The sequence below is a fragment of the Mobula hypostoma genome, chromosome 6 (assembly GCF_963921235.1).
Source record: "Mobula hypostoma chromosome 6, sMobHyp1.1, whole genome shotgun sequence".
Lineage (NCBI taxonomy): Eukaryota > Metazoa > Chordata > Chondrichthyes > Myliobatiformes > Myliobatidae > Mobula > Mobula hypostoma.
In genome coordinates this window covers 27332987-27351755 of record NC_086102.1, presented here as the reverse complement: position 1 = coordinate 27351755, position 18769 = coordinate 27332987, and the positions used below count along the sequence as shown (strand labels likewise).

Here is an 18769-nt window from a genome sequence, read left to right as displayed (position 1 = left end):
ATACCCCACTGATGTCAGACTCACTGGCTTGTAGCTTCCTGGCTTGTTTTTGCTACCCTTTTTAAATAATGGCCACTCTCCAGTCCTCATCTCACCTCTGGCCAAAGATGAATAAAAATCTCAGCAAGGGCCTCTGCGATTTCTTCTCCAGCTTCCCACAAGTTCTGAAAATGCACCAGCGAAGTTATCCACTTTAATGACCTTAAAGCTTCCAAAAATCTTCTCTCTACTAATTTGTATGTGGTTCAAAACAACAGATTTCCCACATTTTAACTTTCCTATTATTTTGCAGTAAAAACTGAAGAGAAATATTCATTGTAAAACTCATCCATTTCCTTTGGTTCCCCAATCATCAATATTGATCTCTAGGGGAACCTATTCTCTCCCTTGCATTTCTTTTACTATTTATATACCTATTGAATCTTTTTGGGATTTTGCCTCGCCTTTCCAGTCAGATCCTTCTCATATCCTCTTTTTGTCCTCCTAATTTCTCTCTTAATAACTATTATAGGCCTGCATTTAAGAGATTCACTAGTTCCTAAATGCTTATGCACATTGCATGCCTCCCACCTTTTAACTAGAGACTCAATACCTTTCATCAAACAGGGTTCCCTAAACCTGCTAGCCTTACCTTTCATCTGAACAGTAAAGTGTAGGCTTGGAACTCTTGACATTATACTTTTAAAGCCTCCTATTTGCCAGACACTTTGTTCTCTGTAAACAACCTCGTCCAATCGAAGATGGTTGCTCACCTCTTTGCGGACTCGAGATTTGCCAGGTGGGTGTGGACAAAAATGCAAAAGTTCTGTGTCATGGCTCATCCAGTGCAGCCATCAAGTGCTACTGGCAGATCAAATCGGTGAAAGACGTCCTTTAGTCTGGCTGAAACTTGTTGGTTTCTCCTCACATCAAGATGTTTGTAGAGGAATGTTGCCAAATGGCACTTTCCAGGCTGCAGGAGTATGTGCTGAGAGATGCACTGAAGTTTGGTGCAGCCACCACAGGAGCTCAACGAGGAAGGGCCACAGTATGGGGTTGTTCCACTACTGGAGAGTGAGGTGGAGTGAGGAAGCCCCTTCATTGTTGTAGTGTATTACCCCGGGGGGGGGGGGGGTGCTTAAAGTGGCAACAGTCCTATTGGTTTTAAGGAATGTAATAGAACACTACTTAAAACTTTGTCTATGAATGTAAGAATGAAAAGGCATTGCACAGTTTATTCTTGTAAATAACTTTTTTATTATGAATAAAGTTTATTTTGATATAAAAATATCAGCCATTGCAAGATCCTGCCAAAAGAAAGCTTAAACATAGCAATTTTGTACAAAGCCACTTGCACCTCCTTAATTGAGAAGATTGTTGATCCAAAACGCTGACCATTTCTTTCACAGATGCTGCTTGACCCGCTAAGTTTTTCCAGTATTTTCTGATTTTGTCAGAATTATAGCGTCCGCAGTCTTTTTCATTTATGGGCACATTCTCAGATTTGCATTAACAACAGCACAATTATTTCACTGCTTTGATGTACATGTGATTAATAAATAAATCTCATCTAATTCTAATTTAATCTATTTTGTGTGGGACAGCCACTTGGAGTACGACTTAAAGGATTGACCTCCAGATAGGCTATTTGCTGCCAATCAGCATGTCAGCCCTTCCCGCCCGTTGAAAAAATGTGAAGTCAAGGTGCTAGTTTTGTACTTAAATAGCAAGGAGATGATTCTCTTGTAAAAGATGAACAAAAACTCTTTTCACAAATCATATTTGTTACATGTGTGGAATTAGTGGAGATTCCAGAACTTTTCCAACACTTGAGGGCATTTCAGATTGTTTCAGGACCTTCTTAGCAGGCAGAATCAACATGATATACAGGGGTGCTGGGAAGTTTGTGAACCCTGTAGAATTTTCTCTGTTTATGCATAAATATGACCTAAAATGTGATCAGATCTTCATGCATCCTAAGACTGTATTATGAGAGCCCAATTAAATAAATAACACAAAAATATACTTGTTCATGTACTTATTGAGAAAAATTATCAAATATTACATGTATTAGTTGGAAAAGTATGTGAGCCTTTGCTTTCAGTAACTTGTGTGACCCCCTTTTACAGCAATAACTTACACTAAACATTTCCGGTAATTGCTGATCAATCCTGAATATTGGCTTGGAGGAATTTTAAGTCATTCCTCCTTACAAAACTGCTTCAACTCTGGGATGTTGATGGGCTTCCTTGCATGAACCGCTTGCTTCAGGTCCTTCCACAACATTTCTATGGGATTAAGGTCAGGACTTTGACTCAGCCATCCCAAGATACAGATTTTCGTCTTTTTAAACCATTCTGTTGTTGATGTACTCTTGTCTGTCAGATCAATGTCTTATTGCATTATCCAACTCCTATTAAGCTTCAGGCTACGAACTGCTACCCTGACATTCTCGTGTAATATTTTGATACATTTTTGAATTCATTGTCTCAACAATTGCAAGCTGTCCAGGTCCTGAGGCAGCAAAGCAGCCCCAAACCATGATGTTCCTTCCACCATGCTTTGCAGTTGGGATGAGGTTTTGGTGTTGGTGTGTATTGTCCTTTGTCCACCCCCAAAAGAAGCAATATGCATTTCTGCCAAAAAGTTCTACTTTTGTTTCATCTGTATACACAACATTGTGCCAGAGGCATTGTAGAACATCTAGGTGGTCTTTTGCAAACTTCAGACATACAGCAATGTGTATTTTTGGAGAGTAGTGGTTTCCTCTGTGGTGTCCTTCCATGAACACCATTCTTGTTCAGTTCTTTTTTCTTATAGAGTCTTCAGCAAGTTCTAGAGATTTCTGCAGGTCTTTTGCTGTTACCCTTGGGTTCTTTTTCACTTCCTTCAGCATTACATGTTGTGCTCTTGATGTGATCTTTGTAGGATGTCCACTCCCAAGGAGAGTAGCAACAGTATTGAATTTCCTCCATTTGTAGACCAGATCTCTTACTGATGAACACCCAGGTCTTTAAAAATGCTTTTGTAGCCTTTTCCAGCTTCCTGCATCTCTACAATTTTTCTTCTAAGGTCCTCTGAAAGTTGTTTTGCATCATGCATGGTGCACATAAACAGATCTTTCTTCAGAAGAGCAGGCTCTGTCAGTAACCTGACTTCATGTGTCTTTATATATAAACAAATACATATGATATTGGATCATTTTTCTCAATAAATGAAGAAGTATATTTTTGTGTTATTTGTTTAACTGGGCTCTCATTATATAGGCTTAGGACTTGTGTGAAGGTCTGATCACATTTTAGGTCATACTTATTAGATTAGATTCAACTTTATGTCATTGTGCCGAGTACAGATAGAAAGCCAATGGAATGCAGTTTGCATCTAACCAGAAATGCAAAGAATAGTGTTATTTACAAAATAACTGTGAATAAAAAGTGCTATGGCATACAAATATAAAAGTACTGAGACAGTACAATATGGCTGCTTAGTGCTGTGATGTGAGGTTCAGCAGGGTCACAGCCTCAGGGAAGAAGCTCTTCCTGTGCCTGCTGGTGCGGGAGCGGAGGCTCCTGTAGCGCCTACCGGATGGGAGGAGAGTAAAAAGTCCATGGTTAGGGTGAGATGCATCCTTGATAATGCTTTTCGCCCTGCCCAGGCAGCGTTTATGGTAGATGTTCTCAATGGTGGGCAATTGGGTGCCGATAATCCGCTGGGCAGTTTTCACCACACACTGGAGTGCTTTGCAGTCCAATACGGGACAATTGCCATACCACACTGAGATGCAGCTGGTGAGTATGCTCTTAATGGTACAGCGGTAAAAGTCCGTCAGTATCCTGGGACAGAGGTGAACTTTCTTGATGCTCCGCAGGAAATAAAGGCGCTGTTGCGCCTTTTTGATCAGGATGGAGGAGTTCAGTGACCAGGTGAGATCCTCGGAAATGTGGACACCAAGGGGTTTGAAGCTTGATACACGCTCCACTACAGCTCTGTTGATGTAGATGGGGACGTGAGTGTGGCTCCTAGCATGCCTTTAAGTCCACAATGATCTCCTTGGTCTTCTGTGTGTTAAGGGCCAGGTTGTTGTCAGCACACCATGCGGACAGGTGCTGGACCTCGTCCCTGTAGGCCAACTTGTCATCCCCCCTGATCAGGCCAACCACCGTGGTGTCGTCTGCGAACTTGATTATGGAGTTAGAACCATGTACAGGAACGCAGTCATAGCTGAAAAGGGAGTATAGAAGAGGGCTCAGCACACAGCCTTGAGGCTCGCCGGTGTTCAGGGTGAGAGTGGAGGAGGAGAGGTTGTCTAACTTAACTGATTGGGGTCTGTTAGTCAGAAAGTCCAAAGAAGTCTCTTATGCAGAAATAGAGAAAAGTCTACAGGGTTCACAAACTTTCTAGCACCACTGTAGCTATCTACCGTAGGCAACCGCATTTCTCTACTTTTGAAACTGGAAATCTGAGATAAACCAGTCTTGTAAGTCAGCTATAATATGCAACTGCATTAGGTATTGAGTTTCACAGGGAGAAAATTAAGTAGAAGGGGCAAGCCATCTGGTCTTTTGAGCCTGTTTCACTATTCCGCAAGATCACGCCGGCCTTCAATGTCTGCTCCCAATATGCCTATTGATTTCAGTTCAGAATTCAGTAACAGTCTGCACCAAAGACAATCATAAACAAACTTAATTTAAAGTGCAATGTGTTTATTGGTCCTAAACATTCCCTCAATGGTAAGTAGATCCTTTTTCTGCCAATACTGTGACCAATATTCCAAAGGTAACCAAGGGTCTATGTAATTGCAGCGTGGCCTTTATTCCTTTTAGTCAAATTCTCTCATAATGATGACCAATCCCGTTTGCCTTCCTAATTGCTTGCTGCATCTTCAAGTTAACTTTGTGACTTGTGTAAATAGAAAATCCCTTTTAGCATACCATTTCCCAGCTAGTCCACCATTTAAAAAAAATTACACTCCTTCTCTCTCCTGCACTAAAGTTGATGACCTCCACATTATTATTCCATCTGCAATGCTCTTGCCCTCACTTGGTCTGTATTCCCCAGCTCTCCAATCACAATAAGGCTTGTGACAAGTATATCACAGCGAAGACTTTGAATTGAAGATAAAAATCCAAGAGTTAAGAAGGTAGTTGCCTACGCAGAAAGTATTCAAAGACAATTGCAAACGCAGGACAAATTACCTAAAGACAAATCTCTTCTTTTTGCTCATGAAAAGTCATAAATGCTGGGAAAAAAATAGATACCCAGAAGAGCTACAAAACAAAGATGCCACATGGAAGCATGCAAGTGGAAACTCAAAGGGATTAAAGGTCTCTGAAATCCAGAGCAAGGGTACACATGTACATAAATAACACGTAGAAAACACAAGCTGAGCATTCAAGTTGAGATGCTGTCACTAATTTAGTAGCTCAGGTACGAACAGGATGTTAAAAGGGTAGAAGACGATTTAAGTGTGTGAGTAAAGTTGTGGTGGGTGAATTTCAAAGTGGCAAATGGCAAGCACATCCACTTTTGATTTACAAACCCATCTACAAAGAATTGGAACTCAACAGTGAGTGAACAGTTGCAGTAACTTGATCAAACCCAATTTGGATTTTATGATCATAATTGGGCACTGCACTGGAGAAGAGATGCACTAAGCTAGGAGGGACAGCCACGCAGAGTCACCAATTTAGTAATCATTTCAGGGATTATTGTGAAACAAAAGTGTATTCTCTCAAATGTAGAAGATTGATTTAACTATGAAACTTCAAATATAGAGAATGAGAATAATTCCTATGGCTGGCATTAGAGCTAACGATTTAGCAATCTTAATCAAGAAACATTGTTTCACATAAAGTTATGAAAATCTAAGATTTGTGTACAATCAGCTCTGAATGCTGGATCAATTGAAATTTAATACACCACCTTTTAGGGTTAGTGGTGAAGGGTCATGGAGAAATGAGAACAAAGATAGATTAATTGAGTTGAAGTGATAAAGATTAAGTTGGTTCTTTTCTACAGATCATTACTACAGTTATAACCCTTCAACCATCAGGCCCCTGCATCAGCGTGGATAACCTCACTCATCTCAACACTGAACTGAATCTACAACCTATGGACTCACTTCCAAGGATTCTATAACTTGTGTTCTCAATATTACTTATTATTTTTGGTATTTCCACAGTTAGTCTTCTTTTGCACTTTTTTTTGTCAGTCTTTGAGTACAGCTTTTCATTGATCTTTATTGCATTTTTGTTCTATTGTGAATGCCCGCAAGAAAATGAATCTCAGGTAGTATATGGTAACATATATTTATTTTGATAATAAATTTATTTTGAATTGTTTCACTGTGGTTCAACAATTATTAATTTAGTACAACTTGCAGACACTTTTTTTGCTATGGGGTAAACAAGAAATTTAAAGTATTCATAGCAAAAGAACAGCTGACCCAATAAATAGCAGGAAACTCCAAATAACAAGGGGGAAAAGAAATCACACTAATAAAATCTGCCATTTGAAGACCTCAAAGAATCATTTTCTCCAGCTTCACAAAGGAAACCTTCTTTCACAAGTTTTGTTAACAGAGAACTCAACAAGAAAATATAACACAAGGTTTATTTCATAAATATTCTCATGAGCGAATAAAAGTAAAAGCTGATATTTAATAGTGGCATTCTTTCTTCAGACAGTAATAAAATTTGGAGCAAACATTCTGATTCAGTAATTGCCTTTATGGCTGTTAAAATTTAAAACAATACAATAGGCATTCTTTTCTACAAATATTTTGTCTAAATCCAAAGTTTACAATGCTTAGGGTGCAGATTTCTTTTTAAGACTGAAAAGCAGCAATAATAATAAAACACATCCACGTTTTATTCAATGGACTGGACTAGCAGTCATATTGCAGTTATCAGCTCAAACAGTGCATCATTCACTTAACATGACTCATTAAAAGTTTCAAACATAGTTATCAAACTACAAAATTAAGCCCTGGAAATTTACACCCAAATATGTTGCATTGTAGCATCTTGGTATTGTATGATTTATTCCATTGATTTCAATGGAATTAACTTTGTCACATTACAATGCATTGGCTGTATGAGGTTAGTGTTTAGCCCAGCAACAAGGGTGTGAATTTCTAAGCTTAGATGTTGGTAAAATGCAATGAGTTTTTCCAAGAATTGTTTTGTAGATATTACTAAAATTATTTAAATTACTATTTGGCCAAAAGGTACAAAGCAATGTGTATTTGTAGGTTCTGTTTAAGTGCAGAACATCCTGAGTCAGCTCAGTGCTGAAATGGAACAGGTCTTATGCCCAAAGCTCCTCTGTTCTCCCAAATTTATAGATCAGGCTGCTGCAAAAGTAGATAAGGCAAGATGCTTAGTAACTTTCAATATTCATGATTTTGGTGTAAAAGGTTTACTCACATTTAACAAAAAAAGTTAAAATGCTATTATCAGAACATCAAACAATTCAAAGCAACACAAACTACTGGAGGAAGTCAGCAGCATCTATGCAGGGAAATGGACAGTTGATGTTTTGGATCCAGACCCTTCATCTAGACTGAAAGATAGAAGAGACAGCCAGTATAAAAGAAGTAAAGGAAAGGTATAGGGCGAGCAAGCCATTGGTGGATCCAGGTCAGAAGAGGTGATAGGCAAATGAGGGAAGAGTGGAAAGATGAGGAGAAATTCTTTTTACAGAAATGAGGGGAGGAATTTCTTTTGCTAGAGGATGGTGAATCTGTGGAATTCATTGCCATAGACAACCGTGGAGGCCAAGTCATTGGGTATATTTAAAGCAGAGATTGATAGGTCCTTGATTAGTACTGCTATCAAAGATTACAGAGAGAAGACAGAAGGATTGAGGGGGAATAATAAACAAGTCATGATCAAATGGTGAAGCAGATTCAACGGACCTAACAGCCTAATTCTGCTCCTATGTCTTACGGAAATGACGACAAAAGCTGGAATATGACAGGTGGAGGTGACAAAGGGCTGAAGATAATGGAATCCTATAGAGGAAGGTGGAGCACAGAATCAAGGGACGGAGGTGGGCAGAGTAGATGGTGTGGGTAGAGGGGAAATAAACAAGATGATGGGAGCTGGGGCAACAGCGGGTAGTTCTGGAGGAAAGAGAAGAGGGGGAGCAGTTTACCAGAAGTGGCAGAATTCAAATTTTCATGTTCTCAGTACTAGCCGTTTTCATTCTCCTCCCCATTCTCAAACTGGCATGTCTGTCCTCAGCCTTCTCTGCTGTCATTGTGAGGCTAAGTGCAAACTAGAGTAACAACACCTCATATTCTGCCCGGGTGGTTTATAATCTGACACCAAATGACCCAATTATCTGTGCTGGTCAAACACCTATTTGAGTTTGTCCCATTTGCCTGCCTTTAGCTCATATCCCTTTAGGCCTTTCCTTTCCATGTACTTGTTCACATGTTCAGATTGTTCATCCCTCTACTACTGCACCTGCCAGCTTGCTCCATATACCCACCAACCTCTGTGTGGAAAAACTTGTCCACTTCAATTGAAGCCCATGCCCTTTAGTTTCAGATTCCTCTTTCCTGGGAAAAAAGACTGTGATCATTCACCTTATCTATGTCCCTCATGATTTTCTAAAGATCCAAGGAGACCCCTCATTGCCTTCACTTATTTTGATCTTGGAGAATCAATAAGAGAAATTCTTAAACTTTCCAAGAATCTGCACAGTAACTGCATTTTCCAAATGAAATAATTTGCTTACCTAAAAAATATTAGTGCATTCTGAAAGAAAACAGCCAGGCCTGGATAAACGTTAGCCTCTGTAACAAATAAACATGAAAATTAGCACAAGAATATATCAATATAAATGGAAAAGTTAGATGGTACAGACTCTGATTAAACAATTCTAATAATTACAGTCAGGAATTATTGCTTGTATTGATGTTTGGTACAGCAAAATAGGAAATTAACTACAAAAGCAAGTGATGCTGAAAATGCTCACTTGCATTTGAAAATTTCACTCAACCACCTGAAAGCACTTCCTGTTTATGTACAATTAAACAAAACCTTATCAAGACATGCTGTGTACTTCCTCTGAAATGAAGATTTTACCTCAAGTGTGACGATTCACTTCAGATTTTCACTCAAGAATAAATGCATCTTTGATGATGCTTTCAAACTCACCATCTAGAAAAGTGACTGGTACAAAGGAACCTCACGTGCAAGTTCCCTCCAGTTAACCAATATTATAAAATGGAAATATTCACTTATCCTCACTGGATCCAAATCCTGAAACTCCCTTTTAACCTTACATTACTCCATCTGCCAAGTATTTTCCCCACCCATTTAACCTGTTCAAATTTTACATTCTTGTCACAGTTCACACCTACTCCCATCTTCGAATTCTTAGCACATTTGGGAGATTTACATGTAACACCCCCATTAGATCATTGATAGACATTGTGAATAGCACAGTTTGTATCGAACCCTGCAGCAATGTATCATTAGTCATTGCTTGACATTCAGAAAATGACCTATTTCCTGTCCACAAACTAGTTCTATGTCTTGACCTTATTACAAGTTTTAATTTTTCACTCCATTCCCTTAGGTTCAACCTTGTTAAAGCCCTCTGAAAGGCCAAATGTCTACAGATTTACCCTCATCCATTATAGTTTACTACACCCGCAAAATTTTTAAAAACAGACTTTGGCATTTCTCCACTACCAATGTTAGGCTAACTGACCAATATTACAGCTTTCTCCCTCCCTCTATTTTTAAAAATGGAGAGTACATTTGCTATCTTCTGATTCATTGGAACTGATGTGATGACCAAAACAATGTTGGAAATTACCTACCAACACTTCCTCAATTTTCTGGGGTTATTTAAATGTTCTAGGATGCAGTCTATTGACTGGGGAGATTTACTGGTTTTCAATCCCATCAATTTTCCTAACATAACTTCACTGCTAAGATAGATTCACTTCAATTTCTCCATTTCACGATATTATGGATTCCCCAATAATTCTGGGTTATTTGTATACCCCTTTGTGGAGAATGAACCAAAGAATTTGTTTGACTGTGCTGCCACTCCTCTGTACCCCATAATTTCCCATTTCTGTGTGTAAGAAGTTTACATTTATCTTTATATATGTACTGTGCTTACATATTAATATAAACTTTTACAGTAAGTTATTAATGTTCCTTGCAAGTTTATCTTCAACTCACTTCCTCCCCACCCCCCCAGCCCCACACATTAAAATTAATCTCTTGGTTCTTTCTTTCTCTTGCTGCTTCCCAGACCACTTCATATAGCTCCTCCTTGATCTAATAATTCTCCTTGTTAGCCACAGCTAAGCTAACCTTCCTGCTTTGTTTCTGTACTAAACAAAAAAAAGAACAATTGCTATCCTTTATCCATCCATTGAAGACCACAAGAAGTTTGAAGATAAACTGCCAGTCCTATTATCTGAGGAAATTGGGCTCATACAAAATACCAAATGAGTGACATTGTCCTTCTCAATGTTTTTCACATGCAGTAAATCAGTTGAAATGCAATTTAAATCTGTTGAGATGTAATGTAAATAAAACTGCATACAATGTCCAGCTAAGCAATAGCAAAAGCAAACACAAAATAATCTGCAGATGCTGGGGTCAAAGCAACACTCTCAACACACTGGAGGATCTCAGCAGGTCGGGCAGCATCCGTGCAAAAGATCGGTCGACGTTTCGGGCCGGAACCCTTTGTCAGGTACAGTCCTGACGAAGGGTTCTGGCCCGAAATGTCGACCGATCTTTTCTACGGATGCTGCCTGACCTGCTGAGTTCCTCCAGCGTGTTGTGAGAATAGCAAAAGCAATACAGATTTAGCAGCCCTTATCCAAAATTCCAAAATCTGAAAAACCCCAAAACCCCAATTTTTTTTTTGAGCGCTGGCAGGCCGTCACAAATGGAAAATTCCACAAGGCGTGGGGAAGGTTCCTAGGCAATGTGCAGATCTCTGTGCACCACAGTTTGGTGAAGTGACCTTACATAAGGACAGAAAGTAGTTAATGAAATATAGAAACACTGCATAAAGTGAAAAATGAACATCTTAATCATAACTGAAAGAGTGGGTTCATCAATGGAGTGAATGTATGCCGTTTAATCATGAAACCAAGATCTATCACGGTTAACTGAAAATTGAAGGTAATTGTGAATATTCAGCAGGCTGATTGCAGAAATTTAAGAAAAGACACAGCATTAAATTTGTAAAACTTTGTGGTGATAAAGTGTCTGCTGACCATGAAGCAGCAGACAAATTCATTGATGAGTTGGCCAAGATTGTCACTAACGAAAATCTGACATGCTTGACAGCTGCATCAGTGCATATATGTGATGAACAAGTGTAAGATAATGACTGCTTACTGGTAACACATAGATTCAGAGTAGGGAAGGATAGTGATGCCAAACAGCCACTGACTGTCCACCTGGGTGGCCAAGGTAGTGATAGCTTACCTTTCTGATGGTTTAATGTAGACATTATTGTTTTATGCACAAAGTTATTGAAAATATTATACAAAACTACTTTCCGGGCATATGTACAAGCCGTACATGTAACGTAAATGGATTTCATGTTTAGTCTTGGGTCCCATCCCCAAGGTAGCTCATTATATAGATGCAAATATTTCAAAATTCCAAAAGATCTGTGGCTCTAAACATTTTGGATAAGGGTTGCACAACCTCAACCTAATAAGTTAATTATCAATTTATAGGACCAAAAAAAACTTACTTGGTACAACATATGCCCCGAATAGGATCCACATGGAAGCTATGAGAGATCCAAACATTAGCATGAAGCCAATGAAAAGCCAGATTCTCGCACCTGTAGAAAAAAAATGTAGAAAATCAGTACAAAAATCATTAACAGGGCTGCATTTACTCCCACTCAGTTTACCCAAATTACCCATATAAACTTTCCCAAAGGCTTTCCCATATAAACTTTCCCAAAGAACATTTGGACAAAACTGGAATGGCTGAACAATGAAAAGCCAGAATTTATTCAATCAATATATAGCTGTAGAAGTTCTGGAGGTAGATTTGGGAGGGCAGCAGATAGTTGTGAATGCAGGAAGGTAATGAAAAGGACAGGTTCTAACAAAGGAACGTGAATGAAGTGAAAGAATCATCCATGGAACAGGCCTTGAAGGAAGGGGGGTTACTGGTGACCTCCTAATTTAAGCCACAAATGTTTCATCTCTACCTCAATGGGGAACGTGCCACAGTGTATCTTAGCTGTGTCAATGGTGAATGGAAAGGAAAGGTAGAAGTCTTAGGGGGCTTTGGTGAAGAGGAAATGTTGGTACTCATTTGAATTGTATGAAACTGACAGACAGTAACTAGAACAGAATAAAAGGAAGCTCAGGCTAATTCAGTAACACATAGAAACATAGAAAATAGGTGCAGGAGTAGGCCATTCGACCCTTCGAGCCTGCACCACCATTTATTATGATCATGGCTGATCATCCAACTCAGAACCCCGCCCCAGCCTTCCCTCCATACCCCCTGACCCCTGTAGCCACAAGGGCCATATCTAACTCCCTCTTAAACATAGCCAATGAACTGGCCTCAACAGTTTCCTGTGGCAGAGAATTCCACAGATTCACCACTCTCTGTGTGAAGAAGTTTTTCCTAATCTCGGTCCTAAAAGGCTTCCCCTCTATCCTCAAACTGTGGCCCCTCGTTCTGGACTTCCCCAACATCGGGAACAATCTTCCTGCATCTAGCCTGTCCAATCCCTTTAGGATCTTATACGTTTCAATCAGATCCCCCCTCAATCTTCTAAATTCCAACGAGTACAAGCCCAGTTCATCCAGTCTTTCTTCATATGAAAGTCCTGCCATCCCAGGAATCAATCTGGTGAACCTTCTTTGTACTCCCTCTAAGGCAAGGATGTCTTTCCTCAGATTAGGGGACCAAAACTGCACACAATACTCCAGGTGTGGTCTCACCAAGGCCTTGTACAACTGCAGTAGTACCTCCCTGCTCCTGTACTCGAATCCTCTCGCTATAAATGCCAGCATACCATTCGCCTTTTTCACCGCCTGCTGTACCTGCATGCCCACTTTCAATGACTGGTGTATAATGACACCCAGGTCTCGTTGCACCTCCCCTTTTCCTAATCAGCCACCATTCAGATAATAATCTGTTTTCCTATTTTTGCCACCAAAGTGGATAACTTCACATTTATCCACATTAAATTGCATCTGCCATGAATTTGCCCACTCACCCAACCTATCCAAGTCACCCTGCATCCTCTTAGCATCCTCCTCACAGCTAACACTGCCGCCCAGCTTCGTGTCATCTGCAAACTTGGAGATGCTGCATTTAATTCCCTCATCCAAGTCATTAATATATATTGTAAACAACTGGGGTCCCAGCACTGAGCCTTGCGGTACCCCACTAGTCACTGCCTGCCATTCTGAAAAGGTCCCGTTTATTCCCACTCTTTGCTTCCTGTCTGCTAACCAATTCTCCACCCACACCAATACCTTACCCCCAATACTGTGTGCTTTAAGTTTGCACACTAATCTCCTGTGTGGGACCTTGTCAAAAGCCTTTTGAAAATCTAAATATACCACATCCACTGGTTCTCCCCTATCCACTCTACTAGTTACATCCTCAAAAAATTCTATGAGATTCGTCAGACATGATTTTCCTTTCACAAATCCATGCTGACTTTGTCCGATCATTTCACCGCTTTCCAAATGTGCTGTTATCACATCCTTGATAACTGACTCCAGCAGTTTCCCCACCACCGACGTTAGGCTAACCGGTCTATAATTCCCCGGTTTCTCTCTCCCTCCTTTTTTAAAAAGTGGAGTTACATTAGCCACCCTCCAATCCTCAGGAACTAGTCCAGAATCTAACGAGTTTTGAAAAATTATCACTAATGCATCCACTATTTCTTGGGCTACTTCCTTAAGCACTCTAGGATGCACACCATCTGGCCCTGGGGATTTATCTGCCTTCAATCCCTTCAATTTACCTAACACCACTTCCCTACTAACATGTATTTCACTCAGTTCCTCCATCTCACTGGACCCTCTGTCCCTTACTATTTCTGGAAGATTATTTATGTCCTCCTTAGTGAAGACAGAACCAAAGTAATTATTCAATTGGTCTGCCATGTCCTTGTTCCCCATAATCAATTCACCTGTTTTTGTCTGCAGGGGACCTACATTTGTCTCTACCAGTCTTTTCCTTTTTACATATCTATAAAAGCTTTTACAGTCCGTTTTTATGTTCCCCGCCAGTTTTCTCTCATAATCTTTTTTCCCCTTCCTAATTAAGCCCTTAACACAGCCCTGAAGAGCAATTTAACAGAGATCTGCATCTTGTAGGATCAAGGCCAAGGGTAGAAAGGAAGCTCATTTCAGAAATGAATGGGCAGAGGAAGGAGCAAAATAGAATTGTGGAGAAATTTAAAAAGTGAACGGTTATGGATGAAGAAGATATAGCTGGAAGTTGGAAGAGAGTATTATAGCCTCATAAGAAACTCAGATCAACACCAGAATAAAGGTCTTTAGTTACTTCTCGAGGTTGCCTTCATTTAGACCAATGTACTGTTTAAAATGTAAATACACTTTTAAAATGCAAGGCATCAAGAAGTTCCCATCTGAACAAATAATCAAAGTGACATATTTATTTAGAGCATTTGCTTCATGCATCTTTCCAAATTAATACTTTTCTGAGGATAAGTACATCTATACTCTGGGAAAGCACTTATCTGTTATTATTAAAACTGGCCTGTCAGCAGTGACAACTCTGTTGCTGCCATAAGCATAGAACTATTTTTGAAAACCACATCCTTTTTGTCCCAGACAGCCAGTCTCATCTGTTCTCAAATCTCATTTATGGTCAAATTCACGGTTCCATTCTTCTTTTAAAGATGCTCTAGTAGAAACTACAATAACTTATAATATGTATAATTTCACTGGCATGCTTCTCTGGTGAAGCAGTGAATGTTTCAAATGAATTAGAGGGGCTGCTTTAATAAAAAACGTCATTCTGGGATCTGGCCATTGTGTGCAAAGCCAGAATTTATTGCCCATCCTCAAATACCCTCAGCCCATTCATAGGTGCCACCATTGACAGCATCTAGAGGAAGTGCTGTCTCAAGGCACCATTTATCATTAAGAACCTCCACCATCCAGGCCATGTTCTTTTTTGCTTTTGTCGTCAGGCAGAAGGTACACAAAGGTCTGAAGTTCCAGCTTTGAGTTTCAGGAACTGCTACTTTCCTACAAGCATCAGGTTCTTGAACCTATCTGCACAACCCATATCCCACCTCAGCAACAAAGCACTATAAACTGCCTCTTGCACTACCATGGATTTTGTGTCTTTTCTTTTGCACTAATATCTTGTTATGCAGTCTTTTTTTCCTATTTTGTAGAGCATCATTCAAACAGATGAATAGTATCAACTTTCTTGAAAGGCGCTGGGAACTGAAGAATATTCCCACACTTCTGATTGTAGACTTACAGATTGAGGAAAAGGTCTTGGGATAGCAGAAGTTAGGATACCCAGATATAGATACAGATATAGTTGTTTTGCGGCCAGTTCAGGCCAATCTATCCAAATAGCTAGCTAGGTGCCAGTCTCTGTATATACTTTCTCTTTAAATACATTTCACTGACTATAACTTATGTATTTCTAGGATAATTTTTATGATTTTTTAATAATTATAAACCATAACTTTCACTGATACAACCGAAAGGAGACAAGTGGCATTTGCTTTGTTTGGGCTAGTTGTGGATAATCTACTTGGAAATTTGAGTCATATCCTGTTGCAAATTTCTAGGAATCAAATCCACCATCTACACCTAACACAATCATTTCAATTAGAACATGAATATGTACTGTGATGTGATATATCTGTGCTGCTCATTTAAGTTCAGCATTCTTTAAATTTGCTCAGGAACAGAATAAAGATCAGGCCAAGTTAAGGAACATGAAGTCTGTGCAAATAGGACTTAAAAATTGATAGAACAATCAATGGAAGGCAAAAAGCTTTCAAACAACAAAATGCAAAATAAAGTAAGACAACTGGTGGCCATAATCTATAGCGTGGAACTAGTTATTCTTTAAACAGTGCCAAATGAAGAACAGCTACATGTTGCTTGTTATAACAACACCAACGCGACAGTGAGAATAGGAATAGAATGAGTTGGAGGATAAATGCGTGGCTGAGGGATTGGAGCAGGGGGCAGGGATTCAGATTTCTGGATCATTGGGACCTCTTTTGGGACAGGAATGACCTGTACAAAAAGGACAGGTTGCATTTGAATCTTAGGGGGACTAATATTCCTGGTGGGGAGGTTTGCTAAGGTTATTGGGGAGAGTTTAAACTAGGATTGTTGGGAGGTGGGAAAAACAAAAGAGGCGGTTGGCTCACAAATAGAAAAAGTTTGGATACAGTGCGAGAGGGAGGATAGGCAGGTGATAAAGAAGGGACGCGCTCAGACCGAAGGTTTGAGATGTGTCTATTTGAACACAAGGAGTGTTGTGAACAAAGCGGATGAGGTTAGAGCATGGATCAGTACTTGGAGATACGATGTGGTGGCCATTACGGAGACTTGGATGGCCCAGGAACAGGAATGGTTACTTCAAGTGCTGGGCTTTATGTGTTTCAGAAAGAACAGGGAGGGAGGTAAAAGAGGTGGGGGCGTGGCACTGTTGATCAGAGACAGTGTCACGGCTGCAGAAAAGGTGGACACCATGGAGGGATTGTCTATGGAGTCTCTGTGGGTGGAGGTTAGGAACAAGAAGGGGTCAATAATTTTACTGGGTGTTTTTTATAGGCCACCCAAAAGTAACAGGGATAGCGAGGAGCAGATAGAGAAACAGATCCTGGAAAGGTGTAATAATAACAGGGTTGTCGTGATGGGAGATTTTAATTTCCCAAATATCGATTGGTATCTCCCTAGAGCAAGGGGCTTAGATGGGGTGTAGTTTGTTAGGTGTATTCAGGAAGGTTTCTTGAACGATACATAGATAAGCCTACAAGAGGAGAGGCTGTACTTGATTTGGTATTGGGAAATCAACCTGGTCAGGTGTCAGACTCTCAGTGGGAGAGCATTTTGGAGATAGTGATCATAATTCTATCTCATTTACAATAGCATTGAAGAGAGATAGGAACAGACAAGTTAGAAAAGTGTTTAATTGGAGTAAGAGGAATTATGAGGCTATCAGGCAGGAAATTGGAGGCTTAAATTGGAAACAGGTGTTCTCAGGGAAAAGTACGGAAGAAATGTGGCAAATGTTCAGGGGATATTTGTGTGGGGTTTTGCATAGGTACGTTCCAATGAGACAGGGAAGTTATGGAAGGGTACAGGAACCATGGTGTGCAAAGGCTGTAATAAATCTAGTCAAGAAGGAAAGAAAAGCTTACAAAAGGTTCAGAGAACTAGGTAATGTTAGAGAATCTAGAAGATTATAAGGCTAACAGGAAGGAGTTTAAGAAGGAAATTAGGAGAGCCAGAAGGGGCCATGAGAAGGCCTTGGCAGGCAGGATTAAGGAAACCCCAAGGCATTCTACAAGTACATGAAGAGCAAGAGGACAAGATGTGAAAGAATAGGACCTATCAAGTGTGACAGTGGGAAAGTGTGTATGGAACCAGAGGAGGCAGCAGAGGTACTTAATGAATACTTTACTTCAGTATTCACGATGGAAAAGGATCTTGGTGATTGTAGTGATGACTTGCAGCGGACTGAAAAGCTTGAGCATGTAGATATTAAGAAAGAGGATGTGCTGGAGCTTTTGAAAAGCATCAAGCTGGATAAGTCACTGGGACCGGAAGAGATGTACCCCAGGCTACTGTGGGAAGCGAGGGAGGAGATTGCTGAGCCTCTGGCAATGATCTTTGCATCATCAATGGGGACAGGAGAGGTTCCAGAGGATTGGAGGGTTGCGGATGTTGTTCCTTTATTCAAGAAAGGGAGTAGAGATAGCCCAGGAAATTATAGACCAGTGAGTCTTACCTCAGTGGTTGGTAAGTTGTTGAAGAAGATCCTGAGAGGCAGGATTTATGAACATTTGGTGAGGTATAATATGATTAGGAGTAGTCAGCACGGCTTTGTCAAGGGTAGGTCATGATTTACAAGCCTGATTGAATTTTTTGAGGATGTGACTAAATACATTGATGAAGGAAGAGCAGTAGATGTAGTGTATATGGATTTCATCAAGGCATTTGATAAGGTACCCCATGCAAGGCTTATTGAGAAAGTAAGGAGGTATGGGATCCAAGGGGACATTGCTTTGTGGATCCAGAACTGGCTTGCCCACGGAAGGCAAAGAGTGGTTGTAGATGGGCCATATTCTGTATGGAGGTCAGTCACCAGTGGAGTGCCTCAGGGATCTGTTCTGGGACCCTTACTCTTCGTGATTTTTATAGATGACCTGGATGAGGAAGTGGAGGGATGGGTTAGTAAGCTTGCTGATGACACAAAGGTTGGAGGTGTTGTGGATAGTGTGGAGGGCTGTCAGAGGTGTGGATAGTCAGAGGCTTTTTCCCAGGGCTGAAATGGTTGCCACAAGAGGACACAGGTTTAAGGTGCTGGGGAGTAGGTACTGAGGAGATGTCACGGGTAAGTTTTTTTACTCAGAGAGTGGTGAGTGTATGGAATGGGCTGCCAGCAATGGTGGTAGAGGCGGATACGATAGGGTCTTTTAAGAGATTTTTAGATACGTACATGGAGCTTAGTAAAATAGAGGGCTATAGGTAAGCCTAGTAATTTCTAAGGTTGGGACATATTTGGCACAACACTGT

General features: G+C 40.3%; 2 protein-coding genes across 6 annotated transcripts in view; one reads left to right on the top strand and one right to left on the bottom strand.

The window, feature by feature from the left end:
* Positions 1 to 6068, top strand: part of LOC134347885 (interleukin-10 receptor subunit beta-like) — a 74525-nt gene extending 68457 nt beyond the window's left edge. Inside the window, exon 10 of the mRNA XM_063050459.1 lies at positions 5996 to 6068. Within this exon, the coding sequence (XP_062906529.1) occupies positions 5996 to 6053 (58 nt within the window). The 3' untranslated portion in view covers positions 6054 to 6068. The remainder of the gene's footprint in view (positions 1 to 5995) is intronic.
* A 143-nt stretch (positions 6069 to 6211) lies between these two features.
* The window catches only part of LOC134347884 (transmembrane protein 50B), a 90282-nt gene continuing 77724 nt past the window's right edge, over positions 6212 to 18769 (bottom strand). For 2 of the 5 annotated variants that reach the window (XM_063050455.1, XM_063050458.1), the window contains 3 exons: positions 11731 to 11823; positions 8725 to 8782; positions 6212 to 7333 (listed from right to left, as the gene is read on the bottom strand). In XM_063050455.1, the coding sequence (XP_062906525.1) occupies positions 7288 to 7333; positions 8725 to 8782; positions 11731 to 11823 (197 nt within the window). In that variant the 3' untranslated portion in view covers positions 6212 to 7287. The remainder of the gene's footprint in view (positions 7334 to 8724; positions 8783 to 11730; positions 11824 to 18769) is intronic. The other 3 variants (XM_063050453.1, XM_063050456.1, XM_063050454.1) reach the window with 2 other exon arrangements.